A 21,845-nucleotide genomic window follows, 5' to 3' on the forward strand; every position below is an offset into this window, starting at 1 on the left:
ATGACCCCCATCACTTTGGGGCAGCCCACGTGTCCCAGAGTGGGGAGGAAGCTGCTGCCTCTTCAGAGATGTTTTACCAGGCAAACCCCTGCTGCGCCCTGAAATGCAGGTTGAAAGCTGCTGCCCAGAGCATCTCCCAGGTGAAAGGACATAAGGAAAATAAAAACCAAAAAACCTCAAACCCCCACCAACAAACAGCGCAGTGGGAACGAGACACCAAACTGCCTCAGGGAAGAACAGCAAAAGCAACAAGCGTTATGGTTTAGGTTGGCATGTTACTGTGAATACAAATAGGTGTTACCCGGCTCGTTTCGCATCTGTGTTATGAGGTTAACTACGGTAAAATGGATGGATGTAACATTTTAGTCAAGCCTAGTTGTCTTTAGGAAGATTATCTGCGTGGCAGTAGGTTTATAAATGGCTGTTAGGGAACAGAAGTGGTTTCTTGGCGTAGAAAAAAGCGCAGTGTGCCTGGTTGCAATTCTCAGTTAAGGGAGTTCAGCTCTTCTAATCACACGTCTGCTCCCTCTGTCTCTGCCCCAGGGCTGAACTTCGTTAACGCTTTGGGCTGTTTCCCTTCTTCCACTTTAAGACATCAAATCCCTCTGGAAAAAACGAGACCTCTTGACAAGTCATGTTCATATCCAGAACTAACTCTGAGGGCTCCCTCCCCTCCACCACCTCTGCTGAATAAATGACCTGAAAAGGTAATGTCTCCATCCTGCTTCAGTAGTATTTTTCAGGTGGGTATGAGGGTTTTTGGGGGGGGAAGGTGGAGGTGCAGCCTGTTGGAACCCACACTCGATCTTTGCACCCCGGCATCATACCAGTGTCGGGGTGGTGAACCAGGGAGGGTTGTGCTGCTTTTGCAAAGGCTGATGAAGTTCCTTGCTGATGTTTCTCACAACAAGAGAGTGTGTGCTGGGCATCCCCATCATTCATATTGCAGAGCCATTTCTCCTGCCCTGCCGGAGCACCTCACGGGCTGGGAAAACCTGAATCCACCTGCTGCAACACCTGGGTCCATGCAACACGTCCAAAACCAACCACACTGTTTTTACAGCCCCGCACAACCCAACAGCACATTGATACAGTGATGGCTGTCAACCTCCCGCTGGTCTCTGCCTGCAGGGATGAAATACCACCTGGCAGCACAGGCTGCGCATACGATAAGGCAAAGGTTATCGTTCTTTTTTCATTTTTTTTTAAGGTCTTCTAAAGTAATAAAACAAGAAGGTTGCGAGATCGTTGAAGCAGCTCAGCCCCCATCCATGCCTCGAAGGCGTTTCGGGGAGGCGGTGCAGCAGGTAGCAGCACAAGGCAATGCTGGTTAGAGTCGTCACGCCAGCTGCCATCCCCTGCAGCGCAGTGACACAAAGGCAAGAAACTGTTGGCTTGTTGAGGGTCTAGAAATCTGCTTGGGGAGTACGGTACAGGAAAGAAACCCCAACATAACCAGGGGTGATGTTCTTACAAGGAACATTACCTTCCTATCCAGGTATTAAAATGTATTAAAAGCATCGGCTTCCCAAAACAGCTTTTGCTTCCTAACGTGCCACGGGGCTCCACGTGAGCCCAGCTCTCCCCACCCAGATGCAGATACGTCCTGGACACTGAGCTGCTCTGGTGCACCGCTCCCTCTGCGAGAGACCTTCATGTTTGTTTTCCACAGCACAAAGCTAAGCCCCCTCCGGTTTCCTAATGATCTCAGCTGGATTCAGGGCCAGTACCCGGGCTTGTGCCTTGCCACCAGCACGCCACAGGAAGCATTGCTGGCAGCCAGTTTGGTCCATGATGAAACCGGTTTGGTGCCATGTCTTCCCTCCCCGCCTTCTACTGCAAAGCAGAGGGGGGCTGGTTTTGTGACTTGCTCATATAAAAGCAGAGGTTGGCAACCCCAAGTCCTGTGCAGTTGCAGCGTGATTTGGAGGCTGGGCAGAGGAACTGCTAACATGGCAGTATCAAGACAGTGGTAAGATAACTTCCTTTTGAGGAGAAAAGGAGGCGGGAAAGGACAGGTAGGCACAGTATCCATTTAACCGAGACCATCACCGCCCATCCTAGTTTCTCTGACATGGCTCAACATTAAAGGACATCAGGTTAGAATAAACACCGGGAATATATTCCGGTCTTCGGTGGCTTTGCTTAAAAGTTCTCCTGTTTCTAACAACCCTCCTGCACATTTGCAGAGGCAAAAGCAATGCACACCCCCTAAAGCATTGCACCAGAATCTGCATGACACCAAAAATGCCAGCAGCTCAACCAATGTACGTACTGCAAATAAATACATACCAGGGTCCTTGCGTGGCAAACTCCTGCCCCATGGGACCCATACTCTCCTCGCCTCTTTGGCTGTGGGCTGGTTTTAGCAGGGAAGGCAATTCCAGATTTTCCAGCTAAACCAATCCAGGACCACCTCGTGTCCCAGTAACCTTTTTATTTGTACGAAACGACCGAGGTTAATTCTCTTAGTTTTGTATCTGGTATTTTGTGCCGATTCACAATATTGCTTAACACAACATACATAATTAAGAAAATTAACATGCCCAAGAGTCCAGACCTGACGTGCTGTAGGCTCACCTGACGGGGGTTTTGGGCCGCTGTTATCTGATGCTGATGGGGACGTGTTTTCTCCATGCGAGTGCACAGATGCTGTCAGAGACCGCTTTGTATCAGCTCTCTTGAAGGAGAGGGAGGATTTGCACCAGAAGGTTTCACTGCTTCTCTGGCACTTTGTTATGGCGTGCTGGAAACTGCAAGTCAGCTTAACTAAAAATAGACTGATTTTAATTAATATGAGAGATGAATGCAAATGGCACAGGAGCTTCATGGTGTTGGTCTCTTCTCATACTGGCTCTGGTGTGGGGTCCTGCACGGGCTGCAGGTGGATATCTGCTCCACCACTAGCCTCCACGGGCTGCAGGGGCACAGCCTGCCTCACCACAGTCTTCACCACAGGCTGCAGGGGAATCTCTGCTCCAGCGCCTGGATCACCTCCTCCCCTTCCTCCTTCACTGACCTTGGTGTCTGTGGAGGTGTTTCTCTCACATAGTCTCGCTCCTCTCTCTCCGGCTGCAGTTGCCCAGGTGTTTTTTTTTTTTTTTCCCCTTCCTAAATAAGTTTTTGCAGAGGCACTACCACCATCGCTGATGGGTTCGGCCTTGGCCAGTGGTGGGTCCGTCCTGGAGCTCACTGGCATTGGCTCTATTGGACATGGGGGAAGCTTCTAGCGGCTTCTCACAGATGCCACCCCTGCAGCTCCCCCGCTACCAAAGCCTTGCCACACAAACTCAGTACACCTTGATTTCTGTTTCATTTGCAGGACTGCAGGCCTTAAATGTGCTTTTCTGGGCATTAATCCTGCAGAGCAAAGCAGGGCCTATGTGAGCCTTGATGAGCTGTTGTCCCCATCCCCAGCGCAGAGGCGTGCTAGGCTTTGTAAACGCGATGAGCTTCTGCTCTCATTTTTCCCCTCGGTAGCATGGGGATAATGTCACTCATTTTCAATTAGAAAACACAGACTCTAAGTATTAAAGTGCTTCATTTGAAAAGGATCTCTGAAAGCCTAGAAATTATTTTATCCGTAATAGTTTGGGTTTCTTCTTCCCTGAATGCCATCTTGAGTACCTGGAACGCTTGCTCCAATAATTAGGTCCATTAACTTTTCCTTACTTTGCTCCCTCAGATACGCTGTTTGTACTCTACACTAATTCCTGCTGCTTCCAACACACATGGGTAAAATAACCAATTCTATATGTCAGACCCAGCTATGGAAATTAAAAAAACCCATATGTGCCTAATGACTGAGGCTCAGCTAAAGTTAGTGCATTGCCTTTGCATCGCAGTTGAATCCTAACGATTGTGTTCCTAAAACTGGCACAGTAAACCAGCTGGTCAGGTCCCCTCATTTAATGGGGGGGGCGGGGGGGGGAAAGTCCTTCCTTATACTTTGGGTTTAATTTACAACCTGTGTAGGGACAGAGAACTGAGCGTGTGGGCAAAGCGTCACCATACCTGACCCCGTCCTGCTGCGTCCAGATGGCCAGTGGTGAGCTCAGCCACATGGAGAAAGGCAGGGCTGTGCTTTCCAGCCTACAAATGGCGCGGAGATGGCTTCCGTGCAAATTCCTTCATCCTCCAAACAGGGCATAATGCCCACCCCACGAAGGGACAGTCCCCGGACAGCTCACGCTGTCGGTGATCTGTAGGCACAGGAAAATTGTTTCTTTGAAGCTTTGAAAACCCAGACCAGAAAGACAGCGCATTGGCGTTATTCATTCCTCAAAGGCCACCCCTTACCTTCGCTCCCAGGACGCTGCTTGAAGCGTCAGACTGAAGCCCTCCCACCTGCCCGCCTCTGCTGCTCCTTCCACGTCACTCCACCCCGGCGGGCGAGAGAAATCCATCACCTCTGCTGTGTCGTGCTCCTGCACGCGCCTCTGCTTCAGGCCAGCGAAGTTGCAAAGAACTGACAAAATGCTTTTTAAAAGAAGCTTGAAAACCAACAATTAGCTTTGAGAAACTATTTGAAGGGAGAACGCATCATTCCAGATCGCATCTTTTACCGGTTTCGAGGCTGGGCACAGCAAGCAGAGAGTTGGGTTACAAACTTCAACATTGAGTTTAAAACGGAGCTTTTAAGTTTTGGGGGTTTTTTTTTTTAAGTTTAAGCTTTTAAGAGCTGTATTTTCTTTTTCAGGTACAGAGGTCAACAGTGGCTGTGCGGAGAGGGCCAGGTTGTGCCCATCACAAATAGCTCTTCTTGGTACACAGATGTTTTCGTGGCTCTGCAAGGGCATCAGACCCAGCCCAGAGAGATGCAGGTGCCTTCCCCGTTGTAGCACCATGAAGTTTTGGAGAAGGGCAGAAGCAGACTGCCTGAGGGAACAGCTGAAAGCGGCAGCTCTCAGAAAGAGAGGAAACACAGGTACAGGATAATAACAATTTTCCCCCTCACCTGCTGTAGTTACTCAGTGAGACGCCATTGCCATCCATCAGGGACCAGCAAACCCCTCCTGCGTGAGCTCAGCCTTCCTGCTCCTAAGCTAACAACCAAGCCTGGGCAGCCATGGGGGGCCCAAGTGCATCTGTGTTTTTGGAGGTTGGAAGACACCTCAGAGTCTTCATCCTTTGCAAACAGCAGCACTTATTTCCATGGAGGTGGGTACAAAGCAGCCCCAGCAATAAGTAACCTACCTGTGAGGGAGGGAGGGCAGTGCACAGGGCCAAATTTCCCTGGTGATCACAGAGTAGCAGCACCTGAAGGAACTGATCAGGGTGATGGGGGACATATGTGCCTCCAGGTCAGCTCCCCAGTGCGGTGAGTGCCTCAGGGTCTCTCCCAGCTTCTTGGCCAGGCATAGTATGGCACAAGAGGATGAAAACTTGCCCTGGTTTGTAAAGCAGTACCCAGCTTAACCAGCATGAAAGCGTGGCCTGGTTCACACCCTGGTCCCAGGTTATCCCCATCTCCCGGACATCTAGGCTAGGACCCTCCTGCAGTGCGTTGGGCAGAGGTTAAATCACTGCAGTGCAAGAGGATTAAGCCATTGCTGGCCACGTCTTTAATGAATGACCACAGACTTTGGGATGCGAGGAAGGGAGCGGGAAGCCAGCCCGGCAAGCGTGGGGCAGAGGAGCTGCCCTGGGCAGCCATGGGGAGTTTGTACCCAGGAGGTGCTTTCCCAAAGAGGTGGGAGCCTCTTTGCCCCCCTGCCGTGAGCAGGGGCTCTGGCTAAGCAGAGGGAGCACTTAGGGGTTTCTGTCACTCACCTTTGGGATTTGACCTGCAAGTCCGGGCAGCCCTGATGCTCCGCGCTCTCTGTGCAGAGCGGCTGCAAGTACACGCAATCACCTCCTCGCTGCCCTTTGCACGGGCTGTGTGCTTCGCCGAGCTGAGCCATCGAACCCCAGCTGCAAAGGCTCCTTCCAGTTACTTTTTTGATAGTAGCAGCTCTTTGCTGAGCTCCCTTGCACTAACTCTTCTTTGGAAAGGTATGCCTGGGGTTCATGAATGTAGGACTGGAAGTATCTGAGTGTGATCAAACCAGCTGGCGCGGGGCACCTGCAGCCGCGTCCTGACGCTTACCGTAACCTGAGGGCTGAAGGTTGGAGACAGTTTTGTCTCTCCCCTGGGTTTTTCTTGGGGTGGATGTGAGCAGCAGAGTTCAGCTCTGGCTCTGGACTCCCACCAGCTACACAGGTTTTGTTTCGCATGGTCTTCCTCATCCTTCCTCCCTCGCTTCGCCAGTTAAATCCAGACAAGGCGCTTGTATGCGTAAAAGCTGTCAAAAGAATAACTTACAAATACAGGAGCTAGAAAAGGCTTGAAGTGTAAAGCTGGCAGCCCCTGAAAAGCTGCGGGGATTATCCAATCCCTCTGGTGCTCCTGGGTGCACAGCAAACAGGCTTTTGACTAGTTCATAACCGTGGCACATGCGAAAGGCTCAATTATTGCTTCTTAGAAAAACCAAATTATCTCCTGGAGTCGGAGACTGACAGCCACACAGTCTCCGCAGTGTTCTGCACGGCTGAATTTTTGCCGGCTTTTTCTCCACTGTTCTGTACTGCCGGTAATTGCATTGCATTTTAATTGTTTAGCATCGTCAGAACTTCAGCCCCGGGGGCAGCGGAGGTGGTGAGAGCTCAACACATCAAATTACTACCCAAAGAGCAGGCAGACAAAAAGCAGAGCAGGGAGGGAAGGAAGGAGACAAATGAGCCACGTTCATTAGAAGAACAGCAACCCTGACGGGGGAAGTGTCCTACTGATGTAATAAGAAAGCTGAAAGTTGTTAATAATAATAAAGAGCACAATAACACAGTTGTTTTTCTATCAGAAAGCACCACATCTGGAAAAAATTAATGCACTGTGGAAAGCAGAGAGGAAAACCAGTGAAATGCTCCTTGCCCTCATAGTCCTGTCTTCCCTCCCAGTTTTATTTAACGGTGATGTTTTTGGTGGGGTTTTCTGTAGTTGCGCTGTTTAGTGCTGTTCCCTCGAGTGCTACGATGTGGCCCCAAAAGCTGGCAACTCTGCTCCAGAAACCCCTCCGTGCGAGGCTGCGCGGCGCGGTTTCCCTAAGGCAGGCTTGCGGCTTGCCCTTGGCCAGAGGTCCTGAGTGCTGCTCCTTTCGCTTCCCCAGAAGATGCTGCAGGCCCAAATCCCTAGGGCAGGTTGGAAGGAAAGGGCTGTTGTCAGGCTGTGCCACAGCACAGGGAGCAACGGCAGCCACGGGGCAGGGGCAGAAACCGAGGGAGCGGGACGGGTGCGACACGGACCCCACCCCGTGCTTGCAACAAGTTGGGCAGAAAGTGCAGCTTTTTTTTTTTCCTCTGTAAAGGGCTGCCCATGAGGACCAGAAGGTGTGGATGAAAAGGCTGGATCATGCGCTGTTGATAAAGGAAATGAATTTTGCCACCTGCGAGTGTCCTGAAGCGCATCAGAGCTCATGCTGGGGCTGCCCTGCTGAGGCACCGCAGTAGCTTTAATCTCAAATAATGGACTAAACTCTGTGCAGCACCTGAAGCTGCTCCATACCCTTAAGTTACAGGAGATCCTTCCAGGGAACTGGTACAGCACAACGCGGCAGCCACAAGACAAAGGGTTACCTATAGCTGCCGGTAGGACAGCCCCAAAACTGCCCACCATGGAGTGGAGTCCCCATGCCCCAGCAGGACCTTCTTGGTGACCTTTGCAGGCAACCGCCAGGCTGCTTGTGGGTCTTTCTCCTGGCTGCCAGCAAAGCCATGGGTGGATAAAATCATAGAATCATAGAACGGTTTGGGTTGGAAGAGACCTTTAAAGGTCATCTAGTCCAGCCCTTAAGAAGTCGTCAAACAGACAGGCATGTCAACAGGTATAGCTGGCACTTCCAGCAACGAAGGTGCTGGTGGGAGCAGAGAGATTTCTGGCCCTGGCCCCGGCCCCGGCACAGCCTGGTGAAGTGCCTCTGCCACGGCTCTTCACCCAGGATAGCGTGCAGGGTGGAAAAAAGTGAGCTGAGAAGATCCTTCATCTGTCTGTGATGAGTATTTTGATGGTATTGGCATTTCACATGGGCTGCATTTGCCAGGGTTAATTAAAGCTTCTGTTTTATAGGTTGCCCTTAGCCATAAACTGAAAAGCTGCCTCAATTGGGAATCAATAGAGTAATCTTTAAGCTCATTTATTTTATTACATATAGAGTCCTCATTTGAAGAAATTGAGGAGCCATAATTAATGGTGCCGGAGAGGTCCCAGGACATATGTTTAAAGCTTCCCGAGGAGAGCCCTTTGCCCGCAGGGCGCAGTGTGCTGCAGGTGCCGGGGGTGCCGGAGGGCAGCAGCTGGGTCAGGGGATGCTCCGGCCGGGGAGCCCCGGGGATGCTCCGGCGCTGCAGAAATCCAACAGCAAGTCAATAGCCAGCACACTGCGCTGCTCCCTCTCCCAAAAATTGAAGGGCAGGCTGCAAACAGCAGCGTTGCCACCGCGGGGCACAGCAGAAAATCCAGATCCTGGGGTCAGTAGAGGGGTGCTGGCAACCGAGGCATCCCAGAGATGCTGCAAACCCTCTCCCCATCCCGAGCCAGCGAGAAGCGTGTGCTTTACCCCCTTCTCTCAGCCAACTGCGCACCGGTGTGCAGTTAGATGGTTCACCCCTCTTCAGTGGGGTGGAGTCGCTTCAAAACCACACAAGCCTTTGGGGGCTTTGGAGGGCGAAGCATCCAGATGGTGCCGCTGCCTCCCCTCACAGTGGCCTCGCCGGCGGGCGGTGCGGCTTTCCCACACCCAACAGACGGCCCCCGAGGAATAGTTTTTATTTAAGCACCTTTCTGAGCAGTGCCAGAAGCAGCCTGTAAATAGTCCCATCCACAGACCCCAGGGTGTCGAGGGCCGGAACGATTCCTGTGATCCAATAAGCAAAAAAATGAACAAAAGGCTGACCCGTTCATGAGCAGCTCACACAAGACCCTCAGCCAAACATGCAAAAATAAATATTTAAATACTTAGGAGGCTAATCAGCTGCTTGTGGGATTTTTTAAAGCACCTAATACCTACCTCTTCAGCCCCTACTTTTAAGAAATTATTATTTTCATTTTTCTATGCTGTTTTCTCATTTCTGGACCTTTTTCCTGTAAATAATGATCAAAGTCTTTTTCTTTGTGGTATTTTTTCTCTTATGTGAGTCAAATAAGTTGCTCGATACAGCATCTTAGAATAGAAAGCCAATAGTCAATACACTGTACAACACCTTTTTTTTGGTTTGTTTTTTTTTTTAGTGCCCACCTGTCTTGTTTGGGAGCAGATCCAAAATCCCAGTGTGCTGAATGCCGCTGGCCGCTCCCAAAATATTGCGAGACTTTTAAAGGAACAGGGTTAGGATTTTGGGAAGGGGTCAGGAAAAATTTTCTATCGTTTAGTGATGTTTTTTGTCAGAGTTAGGTTGATGGTTGGACTAGATGATCTGAAAAGTCCCTTCCAACCTAGGCAAGTCTATGATTCTATCCTTGAAGACCGTGACTCGTCTTCCCAAGTTGTGCCTGAGGTGGACAGTGCTGAAAATACCTTTTTCCTGGCAAACCTGAGCCTCGCAGGCTTTACTGACGGTGACTAGCAGAACCCCAAACAAAGTCTTTGCCAGCCAGTTTTGTTCTTTAGTCTTGGATTGTCACACGTAGATCAGAATCATATGCTTGACCCAAAAACTTGTTTAACTAGTAACTCGTGAGCTGAACTAATTTGAAAGTGGATCCAGTTCAATCATATTTGCGTGGGCATGCTCATTCCACACTGAAGTGGACGTCATTCACTCCTGTAGCAGATGATGACACAGAAACTGAAGGACACTCAGTTTAGGTGGGACTGTCTGCACTAGATTTAGCGAAACTTTAGTGGAAAGTATTTTACAAATGTAGATCCACTTTCCTAGGTATCCTCACACAGGCAAACCTCACGTGTGGAGGAACAACTTTTGCTTTTGGTTGTTTGGTTTTTTTTGACCATGCTAGTGACTAGAAAAACTCGAGTGGATCTTTCAGACGTGTATTACACTAGAGCTGTTGAGCCAGACAACTGGAATTGATTTTTCATTTCTTTTTCATCTGCCTGAGCCATTGCATGTAACTTCTTTAATAACTGAGTTCTCTTTGCAGTCACTTTGTCACCTCCCATTAAAGCCAACTCCAGCATCTCCAGCTTTGAAGAAAAAAGAGCCCCAAACATTCTTCCAAATCCTTTCTGTTCTTTACAGATACCCTTCAAGCAAATCTGTCTTCTTTTCTTTGTACAAACATCAGTTCCCTCCTGATCCTTCACAAGGAAGGACAAAGGTCACACATTTCCCTTTACCACAAGCTCTGTTGCCTCAGGGGTTAAGAGGATCACAGGTTCTTCTTTTCTGCTCTCCACTAAACCCACCTCTTTTGCTTCATACACTCACACAAGCCAGTCATTTTGAGGTTCGTTTTCCAGCCTTCCGATGAGAGCTTTGCTGTCTGCCATGCCCTTTATCATGAAAAGCCCAAACATCTTCCCCTGTTGTGGTGTTTTTCACTTTTCCTGTACCAAGATTTGCAGTGAGCCCCGCTCTCTCCCCATCAACTCTTGTAACGAGGAGGAGTGTTCTGTACTCCGCCTGCCACCCCCAGCATGCCTTCTGCAAGGTCTCATGCTCCCCCTGCCACCACAAATTTCTAGTGTCTGCTCTCTAGGCTCACTGTAAAGAGTTGAGCTCACTCTGTGCGATGGGAATGCAGAGTAATGAACAATAGTTGCATTTCATATGGGTAATGAATTGCATTTCTGCAAAGAGAAAAATAAGAGCCACTTAATAAAGAGAATAACTTTTAATAGGCAGTTAATTTTTTTTGACACACCATGGTAGTTCCTGAACAAATTTTGCAGAAACATATACATATTTCACGATCTTTCTCTGCTTTTTTTTTCTATTGTCCTTCCAGTACGATGCAACACGCTACAAAATACCCTTTTTTTTTTTAAATCAACATGAAAATCCACAATGATTGCTTTTTTCATAGGAAACTTCAGCAATCAGGAATCTCAATAGTTCCAGAGGCCAATTAGCGTATTTTAGATGGCCTGACCTTTCCAAAGTAGGCATCCAAGACTCCCCTGCTCCTGAGCAACCCAAGTGATCCAGAAATACCTGAACAAACCACATAAGTTCAGCTGCAGCATGAAGGACCCTTGTTGGTTCCTCATCTTTTACAGAGCTTCATCAAAAGCTTCTCTTGGTGCCACTAAGACAGAGAATTATTAGACCCATCAAAGTGGAAATAAGAGCAACAGTCAAGCACAGGGCAATGAACGCTTTTCAGCTTTGTGTATAAACATGAACTAACAAATGTGCTCAATCTCTTACCATACTGCTAGGAAAGTTTTATTATTTCAGAGAGGGAAATCAGAGAGAGAAGTTCCTCAAAAGCATCGTATCAACAGGTATCAAAACTTAGATCATCGTCCTGGCTCTTGGTCTTTGCACTTACACCACCAGTTGTCTTCTTTCCATTTGCTGATAAAACAATGGAGGTTCTTGGCACACTACCAGAGTCAGTGGATTGAGACTGAGCAGATGCTGACCGTAATACAATTTTCAAACATTTATAGTTCTAGAAAAGTAGGATACATGCAGGTAGAAGCACTACTTGATATTTTTGAATTGCCAGCTCTGTACAAATTAAGAAAGTCTGTAATTAGCACTTGAAACACTCTTTAAACTTCCAAAGTTATTCAATAGCCCTCAGGAATCCCATGCATGACTCAGAACAGAGGGAAGAAGGTTCATCTGTAAAATTGCTTATCTTGCTGATTCCCTCTGTGCGCCCCAGGCTATATAGGAGACGTATTTATAGCACATGTAATGCAATTAGCGAAGGAACAGGTGAAAATAAACTATGTTGCCTGCTACATTACAAGGATCATATTCAGTAATTTACAGAACTTCAAAGAGCCTCAGTGCAAGGTATATTGCGCCTTTCACAGAAAAAAGCACACACTTCAACATTTCACCCAGACATCCCATCCTGTAAACGTTTATGGCAAGCCAAACGTGTGCTACAGTGAGGAGTCTCATGGAAATCACTGAATTAATTTTCATAGTGGCAATTTGCCCAGTACTGTTTCAAGGGTCAGGCCCTGTTTGTATTTTGCTACATACAATTAAAAGAACCCTACCTACCATAATTTCAACAAAGTATGCTAACATATTCCTTCCTGTATGCGCAGAAAACATTTCTAATAACTACTATGCAAACATCACCTGATTTTTACATTCTCTTCAACCTTCTTGAAAATTTTCCTGCTTTTACTATATGTGAAAATAATAAATACATACGATATACCAGTTATTAAGCCATCAAAAAATTAAGTGTTGTTCCAGAAGGGACAGGAGACACTTGAGCTTTAGAAGTCAAGAGCTGGTCATTAACGCAAGTGTCCTGCCTGGTAAAAAGCTTCAGCTGCTCCACATTTCCTGTGGAACTGCAACTTTGGTGGGATGTTCTTGTGTGTTGTGATAAAACAGGGTGCTTCACATCTGAAACGACAACAGTATCTCAAGATTATTATTCCAGGTAAGGTTGTTCAGGAACATAAGAGTAAGCTGAAATGGATGCCATAGAGTAAACTCAATATGGGGTAGACAATAAGGAGTAAATCCATTGTCCAGAACATTGTCCTGCACTTACACAAACAGAACCACCTCCGGCATTTCAGTAATGTAGGCAAAATTGCATTCTGCTGCTCTAATTCAAGGGACAAAGAAGGTTATTTTGTCCTTACTGTTGTCATTAGGAAAGCTCAATTTGTACATCCTGGTGGAAATGAGAATAGGCCAAAAACATCAAAGATATTTTGCAAAAGGGTCTCTCCACATTTCTGGTCAACCTCACTCAGTAGAGGGTGATAGGACGTAATCTAGAGGGGCTTCATCCCAGTGATGGTGGAAAACTGGGCTTCGTCTGGGCCCAACATAGCTGCCTCCGTCCAGTCCATCCCACGTGTGCTGTGACAGTTCCTCAGGCCATCCTTCTCCTCAATCTCCCTGCACTACCCTGGTCACAGATGGCCCTTCCCACAGCCTGCCCCTTTCCTGCAGCCGCTTCCTTCTCCCACCATTTAAAAGAACCCCATTTCCCCACCAATGAGAGAAGCAGCTCCATGGGAAGTGAAGATTGTGGTGCCTGAGAAAGCTTCGTACGCGAAGGAAAATGCGGCGCCCACATCACAAACAGCGGGTTTCAGAGGTGCTCTGATGGCCTCTGCCCTCGCACACATAAAAATACTGTCCAACACCTGCCAGTTTTGCATGTTAGCGACCGAGCCATATTAAACCACCTCAATGAAAGCGCTTGCTTTTGCATGATGTGGAATGAACGCAGATTTTTCATGAAACGAAAGGAGCTGAACTCTTCTGGGTACCAAGTTCCCTTTTTTACAGGTAGCCACCTTCAAAAATCTCTTACTTCTCACACAAACAAAAAGAAAACTCACCTGGGGAATTACAGCCAGGAAATGCTGAACAGTTAAAGCCAAATGCTATGCATGTGAAGGTCTACTTCTACAAGGTGGCAGCTTCTTCAGTCCCTTGGTTTGCCTGGGGCTCTGTGACAGCGTGTCCAATCTGAGCTTTGTTTGAACCACCGAGGCTGCCGCCAGTTTAAGTTATTGCTCTTTCTGTTTTGCATTTTTAACCCTTTTGTTTAGTTACATGGCACAATACTGAGACTAACAAGTATTACCAACACTAGAAAACACTAATGTTACAGGACGTAAGATAAAAGCAATAAACTTACGTATTTATTGCTGAGGTGTGAAGAGTTGCCGGGTTTTATTCTTCCCCTGAGATGAGTGCTCTCCTAAGAAACAGAAAATATATTTGCATCAGTTAAACATGCAAAGACAAAAAAACAAATGAGTCTAGCGGGAACACATCGCCAACCACCGTACAAACCAGCCAGTCTCCTTGTCAGACTTACTTAACCAGCAAAAACTGTCCATGCTATAGGTTTTTACCACTCTCTGTGTTTTATAGCCAATTTCCCCTATGATCTGCTCTCAAATGGTGGGTTACTACCACAAAGTATTTCCAAAGCAGTTCTCAAGGGGTTAGAAAAGGCGTAAGACTTTAATTAATTTTTAACTATGATTAGAACATTAAATTATAAAAAGAAGATACAACTATAAAATTACTTTTTGCTGATATCGCTGACAGCAGCTCAGTTTCTCCAGAGCAGTAAAATGAGCGTTTAACAATTTCAGTCAGGGATTACAGACAGTTCTCACTCCTCCTTCCCTGGAGAAGTGGAGCTGCTGCCAGCAATTATAGGCAGGCAAATAAGCATCCAGATGAGGATGCGTTTACAGTTGTCCTATTTCCAAACGCGTGTCCCAGGAACAGCAGTGGGATTTCTTTGCGTCAGAGATTCGTACATGGAGATGAACAGGGAGTGGCATCCCCAGACTGGGCAGAGCCCCGTGGAAACAGGCACAAGAGTGGGAAAACCCAAATGCCTCTAGGAAACTGCCTTCTGCCTCCCTGCTCGCCTGCGGGAGACAATTTAATGCCTGACACATACACAAAAGGCAAGAATGCGAAGAGATGTACCACATTCTAGCAAAAGTGAATAAGTATTAAAAAACTTGCATATGACCTATAGCCTGGGGTTGAAAATTGTAGTACAAATTAGGATTATAACAAATTCACTGATTAGGCATTTAAATAATTAGCAGTCAAATTAAATAGTTGCACTCCTGAAGAAAATAGAAAAGATTCCTCAGTGGTTTCCAGGCAGCTTTTCTTGGCAGCAAAAAGGGGCTTTTCAGAGATAAGTAGAAAACTTGGAATCTAATGGAGTTCAATGAGAAACACTGAAAATTGTTCAACAATAATGTGCTGGAATGGTGTGCGCTTCCCGAGTGTTTGGTTTTAGATAAAATTATCTTAAAAGCATTATAAAGTGTTGGTAAGTTAGAGCTTCAGAAGTTCCGATGATGTTAAATTTCAGCTAAAAAGGCCTTCAGCAACTACTTCAATAACTCATAATATAATTTTTTAGAGAAAAGGAAATCACAAGTTTCTGGTAGAAAAAAACCTGAAGCATTTCCACAAGAGCTTTGGTAGGTAAAAAGATTTTATTGGATAAAAATCTTGTTTTGAAAAGCTAAAATAAAGTGAACCAGTTCAAATATTGTATAGTTTTGTACTAATAACAGAATGAGATTTTCAGGAACTCCCATTTCTCTTTTAATTTGCTTTTACTTATTTCTTCCTTCTGCATGTTTTTACTTTCCTTGTTCAATATACAGAAATAGAAGATTTAATAGGGCGTGAAAAGGAGAAATTGGCAGAGATTGTTTAAAAAAAGAAGGTGTAGGAGCAATTCATTGAAAAATATATTACCGTGGAGAAGATAATATTAAATAGTAATAGTACAGTAATAAATATCAATACTTTATTATCAGTTCCACTCTCAGCTAGCTGCTCTGCCTATGCTAGAAATTAAGCAGATTTACCGCTTAATGGAAGACTGATACTTTGCCCCACAGGAAAATAACATGTAAGGAGAGGCTCCAGAGCCAGCGTAGCTCCCTGGATAACATCCCATTGTGGATCAGAGCGTGAAAGGGGTGAGACAGCGCTGGCTGCAGGAGCAGACTGCTCCAGCAGTACCTGCCGACAGCGGCGGTCAGGATAGGGTCAGTGAATTTGCCATACTGAAGACCCTGAGATCGCAGAAGGTGGTCTTGTGCCCTGTGTAAATTTTCACATGCCCTATATAAATCTTCTGGTGCTGTACACACAATCCCTGGAAATAGTTAACTGCCACAAACAATTGCTGGGGTCAACGTCCTCCTATAATACCAGTGACTGTCCGATGGAGTGTTAGATGCAGGCAGGGAAGTGGCTCTGCGTTGCTTTGCCACTGCACTCCCAAGAGGGCAGGAGCCTGCAAGAATTCTGAGACAAAACCAAGTTATTGCTAGTCCGTGATTGCAAATGTGTCTGAAGATGTTTGCATCACAGGTTGTATACTCGTTAGTGCCAACTAGCAGTTCAGTGATGATGAGAGAATGATTATATACTGGAGAAGGAATGGTCACACCGATGGTCTCTGACAAGAGGAACAAGGGCAACACAGGCTTTTAGATACGGGGCTGCAGTACACCTTAAAACTGCAGAGAGAGATGTCTAGAACAATTTTGGAGTGTGAGGGCCCAGCAGTTTGATGTTGTGCTAAATATCCAGCTGCAACACAAAGAGCAAATTAAGAACATTCAGGTTAGTTGTAAGTGGGAAGACAGTTTTATTGATCTCAAAATAGCCTTAACTGACAGAAATAAATTCCAATACTGCAAAAAAACCCAAACTTGCCCCCAAACCATCACCCACTAAAAATGAGACCTTGCTTCCCATAAGGGAAGTGAAAAACAAATATTTGTGTTGATTATTTTGTTAGAACAGATGATATTTTAATTGATTGAAGAAATTCTTTCACACCAAACTGTTTGCCAATGGAGAAAATACACAGTGCAGTGGCAGTGCTCAACCAGTCTAGATGGATTACCTCCACGGTTTGAAGGCTGTTGTTGAGAGAGAAAGGGTATAGTTAATACCAACAAGAGCAAAATTGCTGGACAACTACATCAGTGAAAAATTGACTTTTGTTGATTCTGGGTTATCCATTTAGAGGAGGGTGACACACTTAAACTCCAGTGTCGCACACCAGGAGATGGAAGGTATCAAGAGAGACCTGAACCATCAGCTTCTCAGTATCAGTTGATCCCATTTGATAGGTACTATGGCAATAATTTTTTGATAATGGGTTGAAAGTTAATTGCACATTTGTCTACTTTGATAAGTAAATGAGTGAACTGCAAAAAGTGGAGATGAAAGGAACTGGAAGAAAGTATTTCGTACGGTTAACAGAGCGCTGTTAACTGCGCCACTGCAAGTGCAACGCGACCCCCTTTACCTGCGGTCCTGCCTTGTGACACCTCTCCTGAGGGAGGAGGAGTTGTGGGCTCATATAGGTTGGCAGAGGGCAGCGAGAAGCCAACCTCATATATATCACGCACTTCTACAAAAACTGAAAGAAATGATGCACAGTTTGAGAAAGAGGCCTCAGGCAGAATATTTGGAAAATGAAATCAGATAGATACTGACATGGAAGTTTTAGTTACAAGCAAACCCTTCCATTAAACCTGTTATTCTCCCTCTCATCCTCCAAAGTTGCACCTGTTTGTTGATTTTTGTCTGAAATTGGATTGTAAACACAAAGACATAGGCACCTTGAAGTCTCTAGACATTATGGTCACGTAATACAGACAGATCTGTAGTTAAACCTTCTAACTTATTGCTGCTGGCAGCTATGGATGCCACAGGGGGTAAGACAAATTCATGGAAGTAAAAGCCACCAAGAACTATGAAGCATTAAAGATACAACCTCTGATTCAGGACACCTCCAAGCCACAGACTGCTGGAAGGCTCTAGCGGAGGACGCATTGCTGAACTTCCCTATTTGTTATCCTTCCCTTCACATCTCATGCTATCCATTGGGGCTACATAGATCCAGGATCTGAGCAGGTACATCATAGCTTCTCAGCTTCAATATTAAAAAAGAAGGTACTCTAGCAACTACTGTAACACAGCACTGGTCTTTCAGACACACAACCTCCCATGTGTCACCCCTCAAACGCTTCTTTTGGAGCCCCGGTCGCTGATTCACCCAAGTAAATTGGCAGTGTGGGCACTGGGCCTGATCCAATACACACTGCACACATCCTTCTCTAAAAGAGTCATGCTTAAAAAGGATGAGGATAAAGAAGATGTAACAGGAAAAAATTTGTACTCATAACTCCTGGTTCTCCTTATTTTCAGAGCATGAGAAGTAGACTAAGTAGACAGATACTGAGGACTCTGCAAAGTTAAATGTTTAACCAGGAAAGTAATAATACTTCAATGAAAATGCAAGGTTTTCTCCCTAACTAAAATTTCACTTGTGCAGTATTTGATTTGGTTTTTCACTCTCACAAATATACTAATTTCTGGCTATTAATGTTGCATCTTGATGCCAATATATGTGAATAAGCAATGGACACGCACTCAGATGAAATTACAGACTGTATAAAATCAAATTTTAAACCCTGGAGCAAACATTTCTCTATCTCACCTTTGTGGAAGACTATTGTATTGATCTCACTGCAACTTCCTCCCCCTCATCCCATTTGATTCAGAATCTGAATATATTATTCATAATACACATATACAGCAGAACATGATGATATAAAAGTGAGCTAACAGGTCATATCTCTATATGAGTACAGAAAGTCTTTGACCTGGGCAAAGCCCTCTTTGACATTATTGGGAAAGTTGGAAGATAAAGGATATAAAAAATATTCTTTGACATAAGAAATTGGTTGTACTGCACCTCAGATTACATTGCCTGTAAGAAAAAATGAGTTGTGCTGTTATTTCACTGTAATATCTGCTGCTCAGAAATTGCTTGAAAGTGGCAAACCAGTTTGGAGCAAAAAATAAAAGCACGTTTTTCATAAAATACGATTGCAGAAACCTATTTTTTTATAAAAGTATAAAACTACCTCTGCAGACATTGGAATGTAAAAGTCTATCTTTACCATGCTGAACTAAAAAAAACCAGGGGTGCATTACAGATGCTGGAGAGCAACACTATGCAAGACCCAGCGCCTGGAAGCGCTGGCTGGGTTTGGTGTGGGCCAGTGGGTCCAGCACCTGTGACGTGCTGCAGCACTCCCCCACCACGCACTTCACCCATGTCCCTGCAAACTGCTCCTCGCCACCATCAGCAAGCCAAAAGGTTCTGTACAATTCACCACAGCAGCAAGAGCGCCCATGGAAACATTCAGGTGAAGGATAGGAAGGCAATTGCTGCTGAACGGTCAGCGAAGGGAGGGGAGGTGGCTCCCCCAACAGAGGAACATCTCAGAAAGCTTCAGGTTGGAAAGTTACCAAACGCTCCACGGATGAAAACATCATCCGATTCTCAGTGGCCTCTGATTTTAAGAGACTGCTTTAAAGACTCTCGCAAATATGCACAGCTCACAAACTGAATTTGAAATATAGAAAGAAGTATATGCTATTTAACTTTTTTTGACTACAGTTTTGCCCAAAAGTCTCAGCTGGAAGTGTGTGTGCAGTCAGATATCTGTGGTGTGAGTAAACACAAACAGAATCCAGCCATGAGCTGCAAAAAGCTGAGAAAGTTTATTCTTCAGTTTCTATGAAGAAAGAAAACACAACTTCAGGCCATTATACAATACAAGGTTAAAAAAAATAGAGTATCAGAAAATTAGAAAGAGAAGGAAAGGGAAGCAGGTACTCGATCTATCTCTTTGTTGTGAGGGGACCCTTTTCTGTGAAGCAGCTTCTAGGTTTTCTACCTGCAGGGAGAAAAATAAGATACTGAAAGTACACCTCATAATAGGAAAAAGAATATCATATCCTCGCATTAGTAGGAACACCCGCACTTACTGCTTCTAAGCACGCAGCATGCCAGCAGGCTGCTCTCCGCTGACCTGCATTGCTTATCTTGCAAGTGAGAGGAGGAGGGAAGGGAATTTTCAGTGACAGAGTGCCTCACCTAGGGACCTGGCTTCTTCACCTACTCCTAGAGGCATCCACCTGGATCCAAGACAAAATGAGAGAGAGATGAAACTACCAACGCGTGTTGAGAAACCCCACGGTCTGCTACGGAACCATGCCCCCTGTCAGGGGTAAGTTTCCCTGGGTTGGACCCCTAATGAGGTAAAAACCAAAGATTTCTTACCTCCTTGAATGCCACAGTCCATGCTCAGGTGTGCTCAGCATGATAGAAACCAAGGAGGAATAGTCCTCTACCGCAGCTCCAGATTTGTCCCATTCTACCACAGCCACAGGTAGATTAATTAAACAGTCTCAGCACTTGGAGATTCATGGAAAGCAGTGATGAAGATATTGTCGTTCAACCATATCATTTCAGAAGACCACAGGATTTTCCAGGTCCAGACCCTAGCACCACAGTGGGCTGTCTCATCAGGTGCTGAACTTCATGTGTATTCCAATGACCAAAGCAAGTTTTTGTGCTGAATGAGAACAAGGGTTTTTTCTTTGTTCTGTGATGATTTTGGTGCTTGGTCACTACATATAGTACAGTCGTCAGCCTCTGACATTGAAGGCTAGGAATCCTCAAAGCCTTTGCAGAGGCAGCTTTGGAAATTCGGGAAGTCCAGAAGAATGCTGCAGGCACAAACTAGGGTGATCTCAAAAGTGACTGAAGTTATGGGGTCTGATTAACCTATGCCATGAAATCCCACATATCTTCAAGGTAGGTAGCTCATCTTGTGCAAGGGACGCACCCAAGAAATGTTATGAAAATCTACAGGCAGGAGGTACATCCAGTTGAAGAAGCAGATAACAGCTCTAAGGTTGTTATTACCATTAACCGACAGCAGTTTTTGGAAGAGATGTGGAGTATATGGGGCTGTTCTGCATCCTTGGTTCATATTACTTTGTAGTGCGCTGCCATCTGAGAGCGCTTCTAGAAATTGACTGATCCCTTCCTCCATGTGATTACAACAAGTTAAGGGTGTTTCAGGTGTGGCAGGTCAGGTGTCTCCTCAAATATTGATGTTTGCCTGGTATATTTTCCCAGCTTTTTTTGGTAGCAACACTTCAATTTTCATTTGTGTCTACAGTGAGTGTTTTGGGGAGCCCTGATGCAGACATGTACCATGGACTGTTTTCCAGCCACCTCCCATTCTAGGTGCCTCACCAAAATCTGAGCCACATCAGCTTTGACACATTTAATGTCCTTCCAGCAAATTCAATGCAGAACAGACAATACCCCTAAAAGCTGAGTAAGTCATATCCCACCCTATCATCGCAAAAGAGAACACACTGGTTCGAAAACATGCCCTAATGAATCAGCTTATGCTTAGGTGCCAGGATTATACCTAACAACTCCGAAATATTATGTCACCTGCCACATTCCTATGAGACTTTATATCGAATATTGAACTAGCGTGCTGCTACTATAAAGGCCCTTCATACATTTTACCTGCCTTAGAATGGGTACTCCAGGCAAGGGCCATAAAAGAAAATTGTCAAGTCATTACTCAGGTATCAAAATTTCTATCCCGCGTCATTCATCTGCAAGGACTAACCTTACCCCAATTTCTATTCCTCAGTCTTTCTGTTACTGAGAATTTCCATCCCTCGACATTTTTCAGGAGTCCTAAAAGGTGATCAGTACCTTCACTGGTTTTCAGTGAAACATGCACGAACCCTGACAGCAAAAGTTAGATATGTTTTCAAGATAGGCAATACTTTATCATTAACATCATGGATGATGGTATTGATCTCTTAGTCATCAAGTAAAACCCTCCATCTTATATTCTTGGGAAACATACCTGCCACTGACAAGCCAGACATGCAGTTCTGTGGGCTATGTTGAATCCCAAATAAGAAATATTTTGCAGGTAGATTTTCTAGAGCTCTGTCTTGCAGAAGAGCCACCCTAAATTTGCCGGTATAGTCAACATGGAACGGCTGTAGCAAATCCTGTATTTGCGCATTAGTGTAAAACTTTTGAGACTATCAATCTCGTGGCTGTTCCAGTATCGTGAGCATTTTTATCCAAGTTGAACGTTCACATAAGAAGCATGTACAGGCACTTGTCTTGCATCAGGTGTTCCAGTTCACTGGCAAACATGCATGAAAAATTCAAAAGTGTTTAGTTTTGTCTGTTTGTTGTTTTACTACATCAGTTCTCAACCAGTGGTGCCTTAGAGCTCATAAGCCATCTGCAACTCCATCTTCCCTAAAAA

The 21,845-nt window shown here is 45.6% G+C and overlaps 1 protein-coding gene and 1 long non-coding RNA gene across 6 annotated transcripts in view; both read right to left on the reverse strand.

Moving 5' to 3' along the window:
- Positions 1-350: 350 nt before the first annotated feature.
- On the reverse strand, positions 351-7,758 carry LOC128910244 (uncharacterized). The gene is made up of 3 exons (XR_008466661.1): positions 4,300-7,758; positions 4,015-4,202; positions 351-2,769 (listed from the first exon to the last, which is right to left on the reverse strand). It is a non-coding gene; the product is annotated as an uncharacterized LOC128910244 (long non-coding RNA).
- A 3,055-nt stretch (positions 7,759-10,813) lies between these two features.
- The window catches only part of EMCN (endomucin), a 57,369-nt gene continuing 46,337 nt past the window's right edge, over positions 10,814-21,845 (reverse strand). Inside the window, exons 11-14 of one of the 5 annotated variants that reach the window (XR_008466659.1) lie at positions 19,808-21,838; positions 19,513-19,662; positions 13,796-13,858; positions 10,814-12,537 (exon numbers count right to left, since the gene is read on the reverse strand). Coding sequence is in view for 3 of the 5 variants with exons in the window: in XM_054203220.1 (XP_054059195.1) it covers positions 13,800-13,858; positions 16,976-17,089 (173 nt within the window). In the remaining 2 variants the exon portion in view is untranslated. The other 4 variants (XM_054203220.1, XR_008466660.1, XM_054203223.1 and 1 more) reach the window with 4 other exon arrangements.

This window comes from Rissa tridactyla, chromosome 5 (assembly GCF_028500815.1).
Source record: "Rissa tridactyla isolate bRisTri1 chromosome 5, bRisTri1.patW.cur.20221130, whole genome shotgun sequence".
NCBI lineage: Eukaryota > Metazoa > Chordata > Aves > Charadriiformes > Laridae > Rissa > Rissa tridactyla.